This window comes from Nymphalis io, chromosome 16 (genome assembly GCF_905147045.1).
Source record: "Nymphalis io chromosome 16, ilAglIoxx1.1, whole genome shotgun sequence".
Lineage (NCBI taxonomy): Eukaryota > Metazoa > Arthropoda > Insecta > Lepidoptera > Nymphalidae > Nymphalis > Nymphalis io.
The window spans coordinates 4,643,966-4,663,730 of NC_065903.1; the positions used below are offsets into that span (position 1 = coordinate 4,643,966).

Consider the following 19,765-nt stretch of genomic DNA (forward strand, 5'->3'; position numbering starts at 1 on the left):
TAAGCGATACGTAATTATAGAGGGTGACTTATGAACCCACTACGCTACTAACTACAACTTTGTGTATATGTCTTAGGATTTCAGAGCTTTGTATGCTATAAGTATAACAAGTTCTTGTAATGCAAAGTATTTTGAATACTTTAAATATATACATCGTTTTATTTTTATGCTTGAACTTTGCAAAGCCCTCGTTGTAAAGTTATTTCTAGACTATTGTAACAAAAGAGATGGAACTATACAACTATTTCTTTTGTTTCACGAAAATATTTATTCGCTAGTTTGAATCGTTACTTTCGATACTATACTTTTATAAAGTAATACCTAATAAAATGATCACGTTCGAATTCATTTCACGTATAACTAATACTATAAGTTAGTAAGTCGAAATAAGTTATTGAGTTAACAGTTTCAGTTTTTAGTTATTGAGTTAGGATTATTAGTTAGGTTAGTCCTGGCCAACTGATTAACGAAATCCGATGTCTGAAAGCGGTCATGGAGGACAATATTATAATACTTATAAGAGACTAGTATCGGGCCTGAATGAAGCCTATATGCTCCTAAAAATCATAAGCATAATATATATAGATATAAATTTAATGAAATATAGAGGAAGTTGCATTGTAGAAGTTATAAAATAATTTCGTTTTATTAATTTTACACTATTTATTTTCAGGATATCCCTTACGTCTTCGTGGAGAAAAGGGAGATCGAGGACCGAGGGCAAGATTCAACTTTTATAACTTATTTCATTTTCAATCTTCATAATAAAAATTTGTGCACTTATCTTTATAAAAAATAAAGCAAAAAAATGCTTACAAATGGATCACAAATGTGTATGTTCACCAGATACCAAACATGTGGGATCGGAACGCAAAATTCGCAGTTTTCACACAAAGGCCACCCTCCATTGTTTTGCCACGGGATTTATTGTCTGAGCACCACCTACTGTACGTCTCTTTACAGGCTACGAGACGGATAAGACAAGTTTAAAAAAAAATGGAAACTCTTTTGACTCGATGAAAGTATATCAAGGTCAAATTTATGTGAAACGTTCTTATATAAAGTCACGTGTCGCAATAAAACATTTTCAGTAATAAAATTTAAGATATTAGTATTTATTGCTAAAGACCTCAAAAGTCTGAATAGGTAACATCCGCTTATAATACAAACTATAACTTTGGTCTGGTGTGAAGTACAAGTAAATTGCCTCGCAGCTTAATTAAAAGCACAAGTGCCGGAACAACTGAGTTTCATACTTAGCACTTAAGCGAGCAAAGACATTTCTTACGAAGACTAACATATCTTACAAAGTCTTCAACATTTTAATTGTTATAAGTCAAGACATGAAATATGTGTACATATTAATGCCATACTTAGGTAGGCCTCACTTTTTAATATTTACGTATTAAGTGCAAATGTAATACTACAATTTAAACTTTTAGTATGATGAAATGTAAAGTAAAAGGCTGTTGCAGGCTGTAATAAGGTTATATCCTCGTCTCCTATTAAAAAGAAAGTTTGGAGCTTATTCCACCACGCTGCTCCAATGCGAGTCGATGGGATTCATATGTAATAATAATAATAAGAATAATCTTATTAAGATATGGTCCAACCTTCATCGAGCACGAAATGAATCGCTAAATGTTTGGTTAAGATTCAAATGTTCTAATTTCGGTCCGATTCATAATATTCGTTAAATTTATAAAAGAAATATATTGTTATTATTAATTTGAATGTTCATTATTTTGATAGTAGCTATGGTTATTTTTATATATTTTCTTTTGGGTGTCTAATTTTTCGCAATATAACTTTCATAAAGATTTCTAATCAAATAATACTATGATGTCGTAGGGTTGTAAAGAAGCGTTTCACACCCGTATCATGATATAGAGTCATTATGGAACACTTACTACTGTCTGATCATTAATGTTTAATAGCAGTTGCGCCTGAAGCCGATTATTTTACGTGATTGAATAAAACGTTGCTAATAAAAAATTACATCCGTATCTATTTTTTTTTCTTCCACTTTGAGATTTTTCTAGACAAATATGATTTAAAATAAAAAAATCACTAAATGAAATTGTTTGAAGTTTTAAACTTTAATAATTATCTTTATTATAACGCTAATTATTTACTATATTTATCTCCAGGGACCCCCAGGGGAGTCAATACGTGGACCACCTGGGCCACCAGGGCCGCCTGGTCCCCCAGGACAACCAGGAACTGCAACGACTACTGAAATGTCAGGCTCTGGTGATGATGTAAGTTGTTTTGCTATTGTTAAAATATATTTGCAACTACGAAGTACCTTATAATTACAGCTAGTAGCAAGTAACAATAAGCAATATATATATATATATATATATATATATATATATATATATATATATATATATAAAAAGGCATTTGTAAAATATTAAGATAATGTTATTATTTATTTCAAAACATTTCTTTGTTTCATTGTTACTTATATTAAACGTTATATATAAATAAAAACAACACATCTAGATTTGAATAACAAACCACTTTACAAATAAACTTAGCTTAGCTACTGTTTTATTAAACACTGATTTGAAATTCGAAAGAAAAGACACAGCATTTCAATCTAATCATCCGTTAAGCAAAGTTTATAAGTAAGGCTGAATGTCATCAATTTAGACAACTACGAGTTTTACATGGGTCATATTCGAGGTGCGTAAATGTACGGTATATACATAGGTATATTTATATAAATAATGACAAATCTACGCACATATATATAAGGTATACGTCATTTTCACAGTTTAGGTTACCTTTATTGCACTTTGTCCATAAATTGAATAACATTATCTTAATGAGTCTGTATGATTTTTTTTACAACAGTACCACAATCTAAACTTTAAGATTACAGATATATTATAATTTAATACTTATTTATATATTAATAATGTTAATGTTTGCATTGGACACTACTAGATTACTTAGACCATTCGTTGAAATATTTATTAGCCAGTTTATATTGCTATTTACGTTATAATAATTATATTATGTATATAAAATTATACAAGATTTATATTTATATTATAGACAAAGACTAAATCGGCTTAGTGTCTTTTTTCTGCTCTGTGAATTGATTCTTTTTGTTTGGTTGGTTTTGAGCTAAAGTGTTTTAAATAAAGAAAACGAACTAAGAGTAGAAAAAAAATTAATATAACATATTTTTTCACCAAAATCAATACATTTTTTATTCAAAATCGTACACCAATTACTCTTTATCTCAAAGGAAATGCATAGTCAGCTTAAAACTAGCTTCAGATTCTATTAAAAAGAGTTAAATATGTAACTATTTAACAGATGTATGATGTTAAAGATAATACTGTGAAAACGTTTCAAGTCCCCCCGTGCAGTCTAGACCACAGTGTTCCATTAACCTGCGAGCATCGCTTACTCGTCTATGTAAATATTAGTTTGGTTCAAAGAATAAAAGAAAGGAAGGTATTGATATGGTTACAAGATTAGGACCACATGAGGCGACTAAACGTGTTACGAATAAAAAAAGTTACTGCTGTTTTATATTAAATCTTTTCTATTCTTATACTATTCATTCATTCATCGAGTTTTAAGTTCCCACGTCGGCGCAGAGGACAGATTAAGATATTTATAATATATATTGTGTAATATTTAATCGCTTTTTGCTCATTTCTATGTAACTTGGAGCTATTATCAACTGAAGAGGCCGCGTTGCACGTAGGCGTATCAACCGGACCTGAATAGCCCATTGAAATAACTTCCATACAAACCGTTGCTTGAAGTGAATGTTTCAATAAATTTGCTTCGAGATAAACATTCGTCGTTATATAAGTCATATAATATTTTTACATTTTTATATTTTGGACATATGAAAAATTGATTTTTAATGGGTATACAGAAATGAACAAATTAGAATATATAGTATTGTAATAAGCACGAAGCTATCGAAAAATGTACAAATAAAAAGATTGCATTGATTGATGAACTTCTTCATTTAGTGTCTGACTAAAACTAAGTGAGCACTAAACGTAATCGGTCTTACTTATAAATATTGTTTAGCGGATGTTAAATTCAGCACTAGGTTTTCTCTTTCTTCTTTCTTAACATTTGAAAGAAGAAGATAAGTAATTATTTAACTAATCATCCTCTAAAGTACATTTATAGGTGATGACGGTTTTGTTAATACGATTGTGTAACCTCTCATTTTTTCCGTTTACTAAAACTGCGCTTAATTATATATTTTTTTAAGTATACTAGCAATGCCCCCCATAAGCAGCTTGTATTGCCATCATTACCAAATTTAAGAGCAAAATTTAACTTAATTGGTTGTGTCTAACTGGTTTAAGTTACAGTTGCAAGATTCGGCCCACACCCACTAAAAATTAATTTAAATAAAAGCTTTTTTTACATTATAAGAGATTGACTAGGCATAGTCTGTGAATTCATTTGTCATGTATCAATTAATACTTACATTTGTATCACAATTAAATATATATAAGAGTAAGAGTAGGTAACGCAACTATACTCGTCTTATGTACTGGAAGATAAATAACGTGACGCAAAAACATGTCAATTAATTTTTTTTACTCAAAAGATGTCTGTAATAACATTCTTTCTCTCGAATAACAAAGTATTTCTCTGAATAAAAAACCTTCATGATTTCTTCCCAATTTGCCATCTCTAAAAACACTTATTGAGTAACATAAATCAGCCCTTATTGAAATTCACATCGGCGACATTCTCCTTCATTGTCTTCAATTTCATGACCAAAAATAAAGTTAAATATTCTATATTATAATTTATTTAGTATTACTATTTCGCTACTGTGGTTAATAAGCTTACACGAGCAAATACAATGTGCTATAAGAAATGCAGGTATTATACTATTGAACAAATATCAATAGAAACATATTTTTTCTTTACATATAAAATTTCTCTCGATTTTTAAGCAATTACTATAATTTACGTATGGAAATTTTCAGTCTTCGTACGTTTTTAAATAAAAAATTGATTTTATACAATATGTCTAATATCTCTCTGCATTAATAAACAGAACTCAAATAGCTCATGATCACGACACGCTGCAACTCCCTTTGGTTTAAAGTGTATGATTAAAAAAATGTATATTTTAAATCGTTATAATATGTTTTATTGTCCTTAGAATTTACATAATTTCTAAGTATTATATTTATCTGTTTGTATTTTCCCCCGCTTTTCATGGATTTTAATAGAAGAACAGGGTCGTGGTATGTATAATCATTTGATTGTTTTCACGAACTTTAAAAACGTATGGTATAATTTCAGGTAATAAAATTTAAATTTTTGTATTTTTTTTATGTTTAAGAATACTAAACAAACAGACGGGCTTAAGGCCCGGCAAGCACTATTGTGTTTTCATATACTCGTATTAAATTTGTGCTTACAATTCATCAAGAAATAAATTTGAAGGAATATATCGTAAGGAAACCAGCATGTGTCTAATTTCACTGAAATTCTGCCACATACCAGCCCGCAATGGGGCAGCTTAGTGGAATAAGGCCATTACCTAAAATAACAGCAATCGTTACATACATGATATACATTTTAAACTCACCATTATCAGTAATACAATATTTTATGGTTTTAGCAAATATTTGGCGAAAACTACGCATCGTTGGGTCAATGTGGTTGCAATTCGAGCGTTTTATTAGCACTTCTTGAGAGTGCTCCAGAGCTGCAGGGTCCACCCGGTCCACCTGGCATGGTTGGAGCTGATGGGCGAACTGGTGCACCAGGAATCGCTGTGAGTATTATTTCAAAATATGGTGCATTATTATTATTATGCATTACGTATGAAAAATCTCGAAAAATATTTCATATACAAGTTAATAATATTTATTTTAATAATGAATTTTATTTAAGTCACTTTTTATTTCAATCAAAACACAGGGCCAACCAGGTATGCCTGGTGAGAGAGGACCTATGGGATTGCGTGGAGAAAAAGGTGATCGAGGTGACGATGGACCAAGAGGTCTTGAAGGGCAACCAGGATCAAAGGGTGAGCCTGGTGTAGACGGCAGACCAGGTATCCCTGGTCCAGCCGGTCCACCAGGTCCACCAAGGTCATCTGATTACAGCAATTTCGATGTAAGTATAAATGACAATATCTATACAAATACTTTGAATATATAATTTTAAATTGTATTGTTGTATCTACAAATGTAGTAATAACGTGCTTACTTGTTTTATTGTTAAAGCTTTTAATCTATTTTCCATTACATTCATTTAAGTACAGACTTCTGCGCTTTATAAAGAATTAGATTTTTTTTTATTTCTTAATATATTAATAATATATATGTGTGTATATATATTTATAAATATATTTAGCATTTTCATCATAAAAGCTAATATAGCCTAGTGGGTAGAACAAGTTAATCTTAACTGATAATTAATTGGTGGTTCAAGCCCACTGAATTTCCATGTGCTTAATATGTGTTTATAAGTCATTTCGTGCTCGGCGCGAGGGAAAGTATCGTGAGGAAATGTGCGCGTGTCGGATATAAATCTGCCATATGTACGCCAACTCGCAGTGGAGCAGCGTAGTGGCATAAGCTCCAAAAGTTCTATTCAAATGGAGAGGCTAGCCCAGCTTTGGGACATTTACAGGCTACATTACTTACTCATATTTATCATTGTGTATTAATATTTTCATGCTACCTATATCTGCTTATGTAGTCAAATTGGAAGCCTAGACAAATATATAAGGTAAGTTATTACATAAATGTGTAAAAACATTACTAAGTAATAAAGACTTCGCGAGAATAAATAAAAGAGATCCTTTCTCTTAAAAGAGTAAATATAGATTGTTTAACAGTCAATTTCGTTTACATTAAACGTCATTTCAACGTTAACTGAAACGAATGTCTTTTGGAAACGAGGATTGTCTACTTCAGTAAACAAACCACTTGAACAAACTTTGAAAACGACTTTTCATTCTTGATAGATACACATCGAGGACGCGAAGATAAGAAAATTTATTTCAGCCTTCGTCGCTAAAAGTTTGAGTAAATTTGAAAATAATTTCTGTTTCGTCGAATAAATCGTTTCAATTTTAGATTGAAGATTCTTTGTGTAATGTTATCTTTGATATGATATTACGTCATTCTAATTTTAATTAATTATAAAGCTTTTTACAGTTACATTAAATATACTAAAAATAATATTGTAAATTTTTATATTTTGAAATTGATGTCTATCTTGGGAAATGTTTAAGTATATACGTCAAATACATTAGACTATTTTATTACTTCAGCGAATTTCGCGTCTTTTCTTAGTATTGGTTACGAGTATAAAACTATTATTACTTTCGAACAATCTTTAGATGATTGAGTGATTGATATTGAGCTTAAAATAGTAATAACTAACTGAACGTATATTTTTCAGGAGTCGCTGTTTGGATCTCACGATAGTGCTATTGGCAGACCTGGTGCCCCAGGGCCAAAAGGAGATTCAGGTCAGCCAGGACCAATGGGTCTGCAGGGTGAACGAGGATTCCCTGGTCAGAAAGGAGAAAGAGGACAAATAGGACAAACGGGATCCAAAGGAGATCGTGTAAGTTGTCTTTAAAGAAAATAAGAAGTATAAATTTTATTTTACACTAAAAATAGAGGTTAAGTTATAGTAAATGTTAACGTAAAATAATAATTATATAATTTTTATGTAATTACAAAATAAATGCCGTAATATATTTTTTTAGGGACATCCTGGATCCAAAGGTGACCGTGGATTGAAAGGTGATAGAGGTGGTCCCGGATTTGATGGACGCCCTGGTCTTCCAGGTGCCAATGGTAGAGGAGGAGAAAAGGGCGAGAAAGGTAAAAAAGCTCTAAAATTGGGAAATCTTATGAACTTCTTAAATTTTGCAATTTAAAACAGATGTTAATTTTATGTAATACTAATAATTCAAAACAATTGTTATTTAATCTTCAGGGGAGCGTGGAACACCGGGACCACCTGGCCCACCAACATTGCCAACTGGACTAATTGCCTCAGAAGAATCAGGATTCCTTGCGTCTAGTACGTATATACATGGTATATTATATGAATCATAGTTATTTACCATTCTATTTCAGAAAAACAATAATCAATAAAATAAAACGATATTCTATGCATGTTTAAAGCAGTGATATTAAGAATGGAATATTTAATGTCGTTAATAATTAATGGGTTGTCATGTGTAATTATATTTTTGAATATTTGCATTGAACTTAAATATCATTTTAGGTCAACGACAAATAGCTAGGGGTGACAAAGGTGAAAAGGTAAGTATTCTATATAAATTATAAAATGATTATATTTATTTGTTTTAATTGATTTTTATCTCTCTATTTACAATTAGGGCGAGAAGGGAAGCCGAGGTAATGATGGCACTCCAGGATTTCCGGGCAAAGATGGCAAACCCGGTGAACGAGGTGATATTGGGCCATCAGGAATGCCCGGTATTTCAGGTCCACCTGGATCACCAGGACTTAAAGGCGAAAGAGGTGAAAGAGGGCCACCGGGTCCAGTTAGCATAACTTCAGCTACAGGTGCTGAGATCTTTACTCTCAAGGTAAATTGGAATTATATGCTGAATCAATTGGAAATTTTAAATAGCTTATTGTTGTAAGCATAAACATTCGTCTAATTTCGCTCTTAGCCTTGCTTTATATCCAAATAGCATCTTCGGTTTATGTTATTTTAGGGTGACAAAGGTGATGCTGGCTTACGCGGTAGAAGAGGAAGACCTGGCCCACCCGGTCCAAAAGGTCCTCAAGGATTCCAAGGCGTACCCGGGCCACCAGGCAAAACTGGTGATAAAGGAGAAATTGGATTACCTGGATGGATGGTTAGTTTTTATTTGATTCTAATTATTGCATACAGTTTATTTTTTATTAATTCATATTTTTATATTTATGTTGCATGCTATTCAGAATACGAAGGTAAGTGAAAGTCGTAGAAATATAATAATAAATAAAGTAAAGTTTTCTATTTTATTAATATAAATATTATTGTAGGGACGTCCAGGTACGTTGGGACCTCCTGGAGTGGCTGGACCTGTGGGACCTAAGGGAGAGAAAGGTGATCCAGGTGTTAACATTTTAGATGTTTCAATGGTTAGTAATTTTATAGCACACTTATTCTCTTTTTATTTTATTTTTATACTTTATTAGAAGGTTTCGAATACAAAGGCACAATTTAATTTAGAAATATCATATCTCATTTCTGAAGAGAAAAGGTTTTTTTAAGTATAACTTGAAAACTAAGATTAAATAAAATCGTTAAATTTTGTTTGTAAAAATTTATTTTTGCATTTAAATATTTTTGAAAGACCGCATAAGAAAAAATATTATGTTACACAGTTCAAAGGAGAAAAAGGCGATCGTGGAGCTGATGGTATACCAGGATTAAAAGGAGCTCAGGGACCAGCTGGTCCGCCAGGTCTTCCAGCAACTAGATCTGAACCCATTCAGTACGTTCCTGGGCCCCCTGGACCACCGGGTCTTCCTGGATCACCCGGGATCCCTGGTATATCAATAGTAGGTCCGAAAGGTGAACCCGGTGTTAATTACATTGAAGAACCAGTTCATGGCAGTACGAAGTTTTATGGTAGACCAGGTAAGCATAATGTCTTAAGTTGAAACTTCACATTTTCATTGTAAGTCTAATTATTGTTTCTCACCCACGCTGCTGCATTACAGTCCCGAAAAGTCCACTTGATGAATTAAAGGCTTTAAAAGAATTGAAAGATCTTAAAGATAGAAACAGAGATCGTACAAGTAAGTATTGATAAAGTTCAACACATTTGATACAATTTCATTATTTAGCTCTTAAATTTTATGTAGTAAAGTTATTCAAGAAACATATAATAGTATATGATGAAGTAAAAAATAATTTTAACCATTGATTTTAATTTCTAGCATACCCTGGAACCGAGTCGAGATCACATTATGAGGAACCTAACACAAACAAAAATGTTCCTGGTGCAGCTGTATTTTCAACGACAGAAGAAATGATGAGGGTATGTTTATTTTACCTATATAAAAAATATAAGTATTTATTTTTTTGGTTAGTATACAGAAATATTTAATGAATGTGTAATAATGAAACAACTGTTAACTTTGTTCATTTACTAACTTAAAAACAAAACAGGTATATATATTAAGTGAAAAAGAATTTTATTTGAAATAAATTCCATTTTAAATTTTGATGATAGCAATTAAATCTTTAAATGCTTGAAAATGTAACTAAATAATCTCACCTTTGAGTCAACAACTCCATCTGTTTAGGAGAAGATCACACCAGTTTGCTTTATTCCGGGTTGATGTAAGAACGTAGGACAATAATTTTCTTTCTTCTCTGTCCACCGATTCGTGGACCTTCACTACCAAACTCAAGGTGAAGTATAAAAACTGATTGGACTTGTGAGTGAAGGTTAATTATGGGTTCGAACCTGGGCAATCCACTATAACCACTGATTTTTCATGTGCTTAATTTATGTTTAGAATAATTTATTCATATGAACTTATATGAATTAAATATTTATTTAATTGCACTAGCTGGCGTCATCAAGTCCACTGGGTGCATTGGCTTATGTTATTGAAGAACAAGCTCTTTTCGTAAAAGTGAATTCTGGCTGGCAGTATGTTTTGGTAAGTATGTCAGGAAGAAATATATGTATGTCATTATTTCTTATTAACCCGCGCATAAGATGATAAGATTTAACTTATGTTCGAAGATTTAATTCAAATTTCCTTAAATTGTTAAATAGAATTTCACATTAAACTAAATTTTAAAAAATATCCAAAACCCAAAACATAATAAGCCTTATAAAATATACTTAAAGTTGAAAGAATGTTTGAAAGCATCCTATATGATTCAGATTATATTGATTCATTGTATGAAAACTCCCATATTTTACAGTAACTGACACCTTTTTGAAGAATCGTAAGTGTGATGTAGTGAACACGATTTTTGCAATTGTTTAGTCCTACTGTATCGTTCTTTTATGTACAATTTAGAAATGAATTTGAATTGCAATTAGAAATTCCTTGTATAATTTTTGAATGATGATTTCGATTCCGTGTTTTTCTATATTTCTCTGTTTATATAGCTTAACATATACGTAACATTTTTAGCTTGCATATCTTCAAAACAAAGTATAATAGCTTTAACATCTATTTTAATGAAAAAAATTATACCTGTGTTTTGGTGGAAGGTTGACCAAACCCAGGTCATTACTATAGGTACAAGGAATAAAGCGTCTTAGATCCTGTGGATAGCGATGCATTGAATGTGTAAGAAATGGTTAATACCTAGACAGTGCTAGTGTCTAAGGGCGAAGGTTAATCGTAAGAACTTCTTAAAATAAATATTGACTTGAATTTAACTTAATTCGACACGTAATATTATAATGAGGAAATTTTCATTAAATTTATTACAATATTTTTATTAATAATAAAACAAATCGCGCGAAAAAAGGCATCTAGTTTAAGCTTTCGGAAGTTAATTAGTATAATGGGGAAATAAGTATCTATTGAACCTAAGATACTCTTATTATATAATTAATTATTTGTATTAAAGTTGGGGTCGCTCGTAACACGATCTGCGCCTGTGACCACTACCGTGGCCCCTCAAACGCCACCGATGCTTGCAGCGAGCTTAGTCCACATACCGCAGATATCAAACTTGGTCGACAACTCGCCACCATTAACACCCGTGGGACCTACTGTAAGTTGTCTCGAACTAAATAAATATAAATAAATTAAATATATAAATATTAATAATATTATAAATGCGACCCGAATTATCAGATATTCTACCGCAAAACAGCAGTACCTAATATTTATGTGTTCCAATTTGAAGGGTGAGTGAGCCAATGTAATTACAGGCACAAGGGACATAACATCTTAGTTCCCAAGGTTGGTGGCGCATTGGTGATGTAAGCGATGGTTAACATTTCTTATAATGCCAATGACAATGGGCGTTGGTGAACACTTACCATCAGGTGACTCATATGCTCGTCCGCCAAACTATTCAAAAAAAAAATTCAAAAGAAAAATAGGTTTGTATTTGGATATTGCAACTGAATCATACCAATTGTGCTAAACAGATAAAAATTAATCTAGGGACATCTATTAAAATACATTAGGTAAGTCCTAGGAGAGTCCACTCTCTAAGTGGTTCTCTTCCACTTTTTTATTATAATAAAATTCACTACGTTCAAATGCACACCAAAGCGGAGTAACAAAACTAGTATTTAATTAATTTATAGTTAAACATAATTTAGTATTTGTTCTGAGTATTATCAATTCTATTTTCAAAATTTCTTTTTAACATTGAGATTATTTAAGTGCCATATTAAGAAACACATATAAAAACTCCCACACATTTATTCTCAGCTCCGCTTAGCCGCTTTAAATGAACCATTATCCGGCAATATGCATGGAGTGCGACGAGCTGATTATGCTTGCTACAGACAAGCGAGGCGAGCTGGTTTAAAAGGCACCTTTAGAGCTTTCCTTACTAGCAGGTAAAGATTGTTTATTTCAAACGTTCAATAGCAACTACAACTTTTCAATTTCTTTTACGGAGACCTTAAGATCATATCAGTATTTTCCAATCCAACTTTTCAATGATTAGAAAAGTAATTTTAGAGTTAACATGTTTATGTTATAATATGTCTTCTAATATCAAGTTTCGTTTCCATAATTTTGTTTATTCACTTCTTAGTTCAATTGATTGTAAAAAAGAAATGTTGGCTAATTGGCATTTCTCTTATAGAATTCAAAATCTGGACTCCACAGTTCGATATTCGGACAGACATTTACCCGTTTTGAATATCCAAGGAGACATACTGTTTAAGTCTTTCTCGGACATTTTTGATGGTAACGGCGGTGTTATGGTTGGACCACCCAAGATATATAGCTTCAGTGGCAAAGATATTATGACGGATACAAATTGGTAAGAAATACCACTATTAAACACTAGTATTATTAATTTCATCATCGCTGTAATATACATACATATAAGTTTGAATTTTTTGATTTAATGAATTAGCGCTAATTTTATATAATATAGAAATAAATCCGAAATGGCCCAGTGGTATGAACACGTGAATCTTAACCGATGATCTTGGGTTCAAACCCGGGCAAGCACCACTGAATGTTCATGTGCCTAATTTGTGATAATAATTTATCTCGTGCTTGACGGTGAAAGAAAACATCGTGAGGAGCCTGCATGTGTCAAATTTCACTGAAATTTTGCCACATGTGTATTCCACCAACCCGCATTGGAGCAGCGTGGTGGAATAAACTCCAAACCTTCTCCTCAAAAAGGGAGAGAAGGCCTTAACCCAGCAGTGGGACATTCATAGGCTGTTACTGTACTGTGCTGTATTGTATAGAAATATAATATAGTCTGGAAGCAATGCTCACAATTTTTTTTTATTTCTATTTGAATTAAAAAATTTAAAGCAATAAATGTAACAGGTCTCAGAAGCTGATATGGCATGGGTCACACGCGAGCGGTGAACGCGCTCTAGATAACTTTTGCGAGGAATGGCAGAACGGTGATCCTACAAGCAGAGGAATGGCCGCCTCTCTATATTCCCACAAGCTGCTATCACAGGAGAGGTAAAACATTCTTAAAAATATTAAACTAACTTTTGGGCATAAAGAAAATGTGATTTACATAATAAGCCGTAAGAAAATTATTTTTATTTAAAATTATCGGGCATGACATTCGTTTCAATTCCTGTTTCTATTTTTTTGTAAACAATTATCAGAAACCTTCAAAAAATGCCAAGATACATAAATAAATAGATTTTTCCTTATCTGTATATATCTGTCAATATTTTTGGTGACGGTTTGAACGGTATATGAGTGATGCAGCGGCATATAGAGACGTGTTACAATGTGGAGTAATATATAAACCTTCAGTGTTGTACATATGATTGTCATTTTTATGGTGATCAGCAATACGCTTGATCTATTAATCATATACCAATCTACTTTATTTATAATGTTTGAAGTACTTGACCATTATATGAAATTTTCTTTTTATGTCTACATTTTAATTCACAAATAAGATGAATAATCAATCGCTTCTATAAGAACAATGCAAGACCGTACTAAAAATATAACTTGCATTATCATCCAATCATCAAGAAGTAAATAAAAATATATAAAACAATTCCACCTTTCCGGACATTGTAGACACAGACGAAGTTAACAAAAACGTAGAAAAATAGCGCAACTAAAAATTTATGATTTAAAAATATCATCTACAATAGTTAACTAAACTGGGATTAAAAAAAAAACTTCGAACGAAGAAGTATGATATATTCTTTCCTATTTAGTCAAATTTATAATTGAAGTTTTGGCTTTGCAGAAATTGTTAGATACCGTAGTTAGAAGTGCCTAAGCAAGCGGCACTAATATTTCCAATAAAAATAAAAATATTATTCTGTAAGTGCCCCTAATGGGCTGAGGCCTATTGTTCTCTTGAGAAAAGAGTTTGGGTCTTATTCCACCTCGCGGCTCCGATACGGCTCAGTGTATACTCATGAGGCAGAATTTCATTCCACACATGTACGTTTTCTCTCAATGTTTTTCTTCAACGCCGAGCACAATATAAATTATTAAATACACTAATTAAGCTCATGAGAACTCGGTGCTTAAACATCATTAAACATTTTTATTTTATTTAAATATATTATAATTCGGTATATTTAAATTTTAGTTCCAAATTTAAAATTGATAAAACAAACAACTACGTAATCATACATGTGCCACTTGTGCGATTAAATACTACATTTCTTATTTTTAGTTTCCGACATATATATCCATTTTTTTTTCTCGTTAATATTAATAGCTTGCGGCCGTCATCAGTGAGTAACAAGACTCAAATTTCCTCATATAACAGAACACTTTTGACAAAATTTGAGCTTAAAAACAAGAAATTTTCAGTGCCGGTGTTACGGCCTGATGGGCCAAAATTGTGGGGGCTAAAAAAATAAAAGAAAAGAGGAGCTACAAAACTTCCACGTCGTTATTTCTGGGTTACGCTAAAGGAATTCTTAGGATCAGCATAAAATTAAGACTCAAATATGATTTCTTTAAATCGCCAAAAAATGTTTGCAGTATCAGTGACCCCAAGGTCAGCACTGTAAAGTTCCATAACATGTTAACTTTAAAAAAACCCGACTAATTGACTTGATATTTTTTTTAATAAATTTACATTTTTTCAAAAACAAACTATATTTTAAATCACAGTATAATTCCGTACATATAATGTGTATAAATTAAATGTGTCTCTTTCCAATAAGTCACCTTCTCTATATACATCTTTTACTTTTATTACATAAGGTGTGAAATATTGTAGTTTCCAATTTTTTTAAAAATATTATTTATTATTTTCATAGATACTCCTGTAACAATCACTTTGCGGTGCTCTGTATAGAAGCCACTTCACACATCAGCGTACGAAGAAGGAGAGACGCTTCTAGGTAAGTGTTCAATACATATCCTGGGACGTTATTCACACACGACCATCAGATCCCAAACTAAGCAGAGCTTGTACTTTGGAAACCAGATAACTGTAAATGTAAATACATACTTATATAGATAATTACACCCAGACTCAGGACAAACAGACATGCTCATGCACACAAACGTCTGATCTGGATGGGAATCGAACCCACAACCTTCGACGTAAAAGGCAAGTACCTACCAACCACGCCAACCGGCCCGTCAAATGTCGTCGAATAATATGAGTTGCATAACTTACTATACGGAGTCTACATAACTTCGTATGAAAGGTAGTAACTTGTTTAACAAATAGACAAACAATATTAAGAAATATATTTTTTAACTAGAGCGAATTTCTAATTGTTCATTTTAATTGTAACATAAACTTATTCTATTTAAAAATACGATAAAAACATATATTTTAAGTTTAATGACGCACTGATCATTATTATATTAGTTAGCACTTGCTGCCTCGTTGATCTAGTTGCTAGATATAAAGCCGCAGATCCCGAGGTCCAGGGTTCAAATCCCAGATAGGGCCAGTAAAAAGTTATTGGGTTTTTCTGTCGAAAAATTCCTTGAGTCTTGAAGTTGAAAATGTGTACGAGCTCTTTTCGTGCATTGAAACCACGTAAATCCGTTAGTCCTGCACTTAATCTCCTCCCGGTTGGATTGCCGTCTCATCGGAATCTAGGAGTAGAGAGTGCACATATGTTTGCGCACACGTGCACTATAATATGTCCTGCGCAGTTGGCTAGTTTTCCTTGAGATTGACCGTCGTGATCAAAAACAGTCAGGAGGGATGTCCTCCTGACTATTTTTCATCGCATATCATCAGCGCATTTTAATTAATTATACGCTTAATTCTCATCATTTTTTATTGCTTATAAAAAAAACATAATATTATTTTCAAATTTCTTAGGTGGGATTATTTTTTATTTTATGCAGGTATAATAAAACGTCGCTGTTAGATGATGAAGATTACCTTTATAATGCTGAAGAATATCAACAACTGCTTAATGAGATATTTGCTCAACCTTTTAGAGAAAATTAGTATGATTTATAATAATTTGTATTTAATAGAAAACCAACCAGTATCGCCCCCACACGAGACACAAATGTTATAAGTATAAATACGAACATTCCTTTTAATAAGGTTCGTTATGGTTTTACTTATAAAAAAATACATTTTTTTCTGTATTAATTAAACACTGATTTGCAATAGATACATATGTATATATCTATTTTAACGTATCAAATATTTCTTACTATGACAGACAGTAGACAGTAACAGCCTATTATTGTCCCACTGCTGGGCTAAGGCCTCCTCTCCCTTTTGAGGAGAAGGTTTGGAGCTTATTCCACCACGCTGCTCCAATGCGGGTTGGTAGAATACACATGTGGCAGGATTTCAATGAAATTAGACACATGCAGGTTTCCTCACGATGTTTTCTCTCAACGTCAAGCACGAGATGAATTATAAACACAAATTAAGCACATGAATATTCAGTGGTGCATGTCCGGGTTTGAACCCACGATCATCGGTTAAGATTCACGCGTTCTAACCACTAGGCCATCTCGGCTTTTGATTACTATGAAATCATCTAAAAGATAAATAAATAACAAATCTTATTCATTAAATACTGGAAATTAATTATCATGCTAAATGAAGCATACATACTTTAATTAAAAAAAAAAACAAATGTAAGCGAATGCTTAGTGTGGGGTTGCAATTAATATTACGGTGTGTAATACTCAATTTTATATGAGATTTATAATATCAAATTAAGCTTGTGTTCATTAGAGATTCCTGTTTAATATAGCTGCTGACATTTTACTAGAAATCGCTTCATATTTATAAAGAATATTTGCGAGTGACCTTGCAGAGACAAAACTGTGCTAAAGACTCGTTTATACATTGTTGATAGAAAAAATTGAATAATAAAATAAATGCTAAAATGAGTATCCTCATATAATAAATTATCAAAGCACACAAAAACAATTTGGATATATGATGTCAGCTGTTAGTACGTTTATTTATAACTTTAAAATTTGCTAAGAATTACATGAAACGAAATTGTCATTTCGTAGTAAATATTTAAATCATTTTAATAAAAAACTCGATTAAATTGTTTTAATTTTCATTTTGTGCATTTCTTTAAATAAATACTTATCTAAGTTATATTTTCGTATCTACAAAAAAATGTTAATTAAATCCCTGTCGTATTATACAAATGTAAAAATTCATTACAAAGTATATAATAAAGTATATAACCGCAAAAAACTTAATATAATAATTATGATATAAACCAACTTATTAATATATATTATTAAAGCAGGAAAATAGTTTGTAATCATTTATTTATGTTATAATAATTAATAAATCGGCGAACAATTATAAGTCCTGTTTGTGTGAATGATAAGAAACATTTTTCTTTATAAGAATCAATGAATGTATTGAATATTTGTGATAATTTTAGCTTGTCCAAGTTTAATTTGAGTTTGTAAATATTAATTTAAATATTACAATCATATTAATAAAATCATACCATAATGTAAATGTTCATTGATTAAAATTATTTATAGACTGACATCAGATATAATTAACATTGAAATCATTGACATTTGATATTTAAAAAAAAACCGTTACATTTTTTCAAAACATATAAATCTAACCAAGTATCATATATATTGATTAAAATATGATAATTAAGGTCGTGAAATATCTGCTTAGTTACAAAATAAATGCATTACTTATTAGGAATAAAAATATTAATTTATTTTCTGTCTTTGATAAAATAGCAGGAAATACACAACATGTTAACCATTAAACGAATAAGTTAGTGCTAGTCGTTTTAACCGTAGTACTATTTTTATACGAACTAAGAAATAACGTACTCATAGATATAGTTTTTAATAAGCATTATGTTCCTTGATTAAATTAATAGAAAAAAGATGAGATATTTCCTGCTCGCTCTCTATTGGACCTTGAAAATTAATTTTAAAATCGTTAAAATGTTATTTCAATCATGACAACAAAAATACCTAAAAATTACAAATTTACTTTAAATTACCTAAGTCGTTTATCTTCGTTTGTATAAAAATAGTATAAATTAGATAATAAACCAATATTTGTTAAGTCAATGACATACCAACAAGCATTTATATACGTATATAGATTTAAGCTTTTTCAACATCGAATAAATTGTGTATTATATTACAATCGACTGTATTTAAAAAACTAAGAGAAATAAAATGTTTTCACAACAAAATCTGGTATTTTTATTTAATTTCCTGCACGATATAAATGTTATATCAATTGCTATATAATATATAAGGTACTTAACCATACCATTAAAATTAATCTCCTTCCTTTTTTATATAATCAGGCTTCGGAAGGACCAAAGAATTTTCGCGCAATTAATTATTTTTCGAGATTTTGAAAATGATCAAATTCTCATAAACAATTTCGAAAGGTAAAAATCGAATTTTATGCTGAAATTTGACACACATATTCGCTATGACAAGACTTCCTTCCATAAGAAATAACATAATTTTATTGAAACCTACGTATATAGCGTGAAATAATTAAAGCCCGATTGATATAATATTCAATATTAACTCTTTATCTTAAAAATTAAAAAAAAATACGAATGACCTGAATGAATGAATAAATAAACTTATATTCAGTTTCACATGGGATGGTGTAACCCCTAAAAGATACATCCAAATCTATTCAGGCATTTTAATAGTTATGGTAGAATAAAGAAACAGAAATACTCGTACATGAAACCTTAAAATATTTAACGAAATTTTTGAGCAGTCGTGTAAAAAAACGGTTCGATAGTATTGTCTACTTGACATTTAAAAATTTTGATTAAACATCATACATTTATCCTACTATCCGTTATTTTTAGCATACTAATCAGTAACAAGCCAATGGGTACTTTTGGATTACGTATCGTAGACAAATCTACTACTTGAAAGCAAATCAAATCACTTCTTGAAAATAGAAACCAGTCTTAAATAAATAATAAAATATAGTAACGTAAAAGTTTTTAGAATTTTTACACGAGACCTTCACACCGACTGCACCAGTATACCGAAGAAGTCTTACATACAAATTGTATCGTAAAAAAATATTCGATACAATAGATATAAAATTAAGTAAACTAGAACATTTTCAATTTTCTTTACCAATATCGCCT

At 31.2% G+C, this 19,765-nt stretch overlaps 1 protein-coding gene across 1 annotated transcript in view; it reads left to right on the plus strand.

The window, feature by feature from the left end:
- The window catches only part of LOC126774437 (collagen alpha-1(XV) chain-like), a 161,627-nt gene extending 144,861 nt beyond the window's left edge, over positions 1-16,766 (plus strand). The window contains exons 8-30 of the mRNA XM_050495965.1: positions 674-720; positions 2,151-2,261; positions 5,241-5,255; positions 5,636-5,791; positions 5,938-6,135; positions 6,724-6,753; positions 7,432-7,599; positions 7,745-7,862; positions 7,978-8,064; positions 8,272-8,309; positions 8,387-8,599; positions 8,732-8,875; positions 9,045-9,143; positions 9,390-9,645; positions 9,729-9,806; positions 9,948-10,048; positions 10,587-10,679; positions 11,611-11,757; positions 12,429-12,559; positions 12,811-12,990; positions 13,518-13,661; positions 15,452-15,535; positions 16,506-16,766. Of these exons, the coding sequence (XP_050351922.1) occupies positions 674-720; positions 2,151-2,261; positions 5,241-5,255; positions 5,636-5,791; positions 5,938-6,135; positions 6,724-6,753; positions 7,432-7,599; positions 7,745-7,862; positions 7,978-8,064; positions 8,272-8,309; positions 8,387-8,599; positions 8,732-8,875; positions 9,045-9,143; positions 9,390-9,645; positions 9,729-9,806; positions 9,948-10,048; positions 10,587-10,679; positions 11,611-11,757; positions 12,429-12,559; positions 12,811-12,990; positions 13,518-13,661; positions 15,452-15,535; positions 16,506-16,611 (2,744 nt within the window). The 3' untranslated portion in view covers positions 16,612-16,766. The remainder of the gene's footprint in view (positions 1-673; positions 721-2,150; positions 2,262-5,240; positions 5,256-5,635; positions 5,792-5,937; positions 6,136-6,723; positions 6,754-7,431; positions 7,600-7,744; positions 7,863-7,977; positions 8,065-8,271; positions 8,310-8,386; positions 8,600-8,731; positions 8,876-9,044; positions 9,144-9,389; positions 9,646-9,728; positions 9,807-9,947; positions 10,049-10,586; positions 10,680-11,610; positions 11,758-12,428; positions 12,560-12,810; positions 12,991-13,517; positions 13,662-15,451; positions 15,536-16,505) is intronic.
- The last annotated feature ends 2,999 nt before the right edge of the window (positions 16,767-19,765 follow it).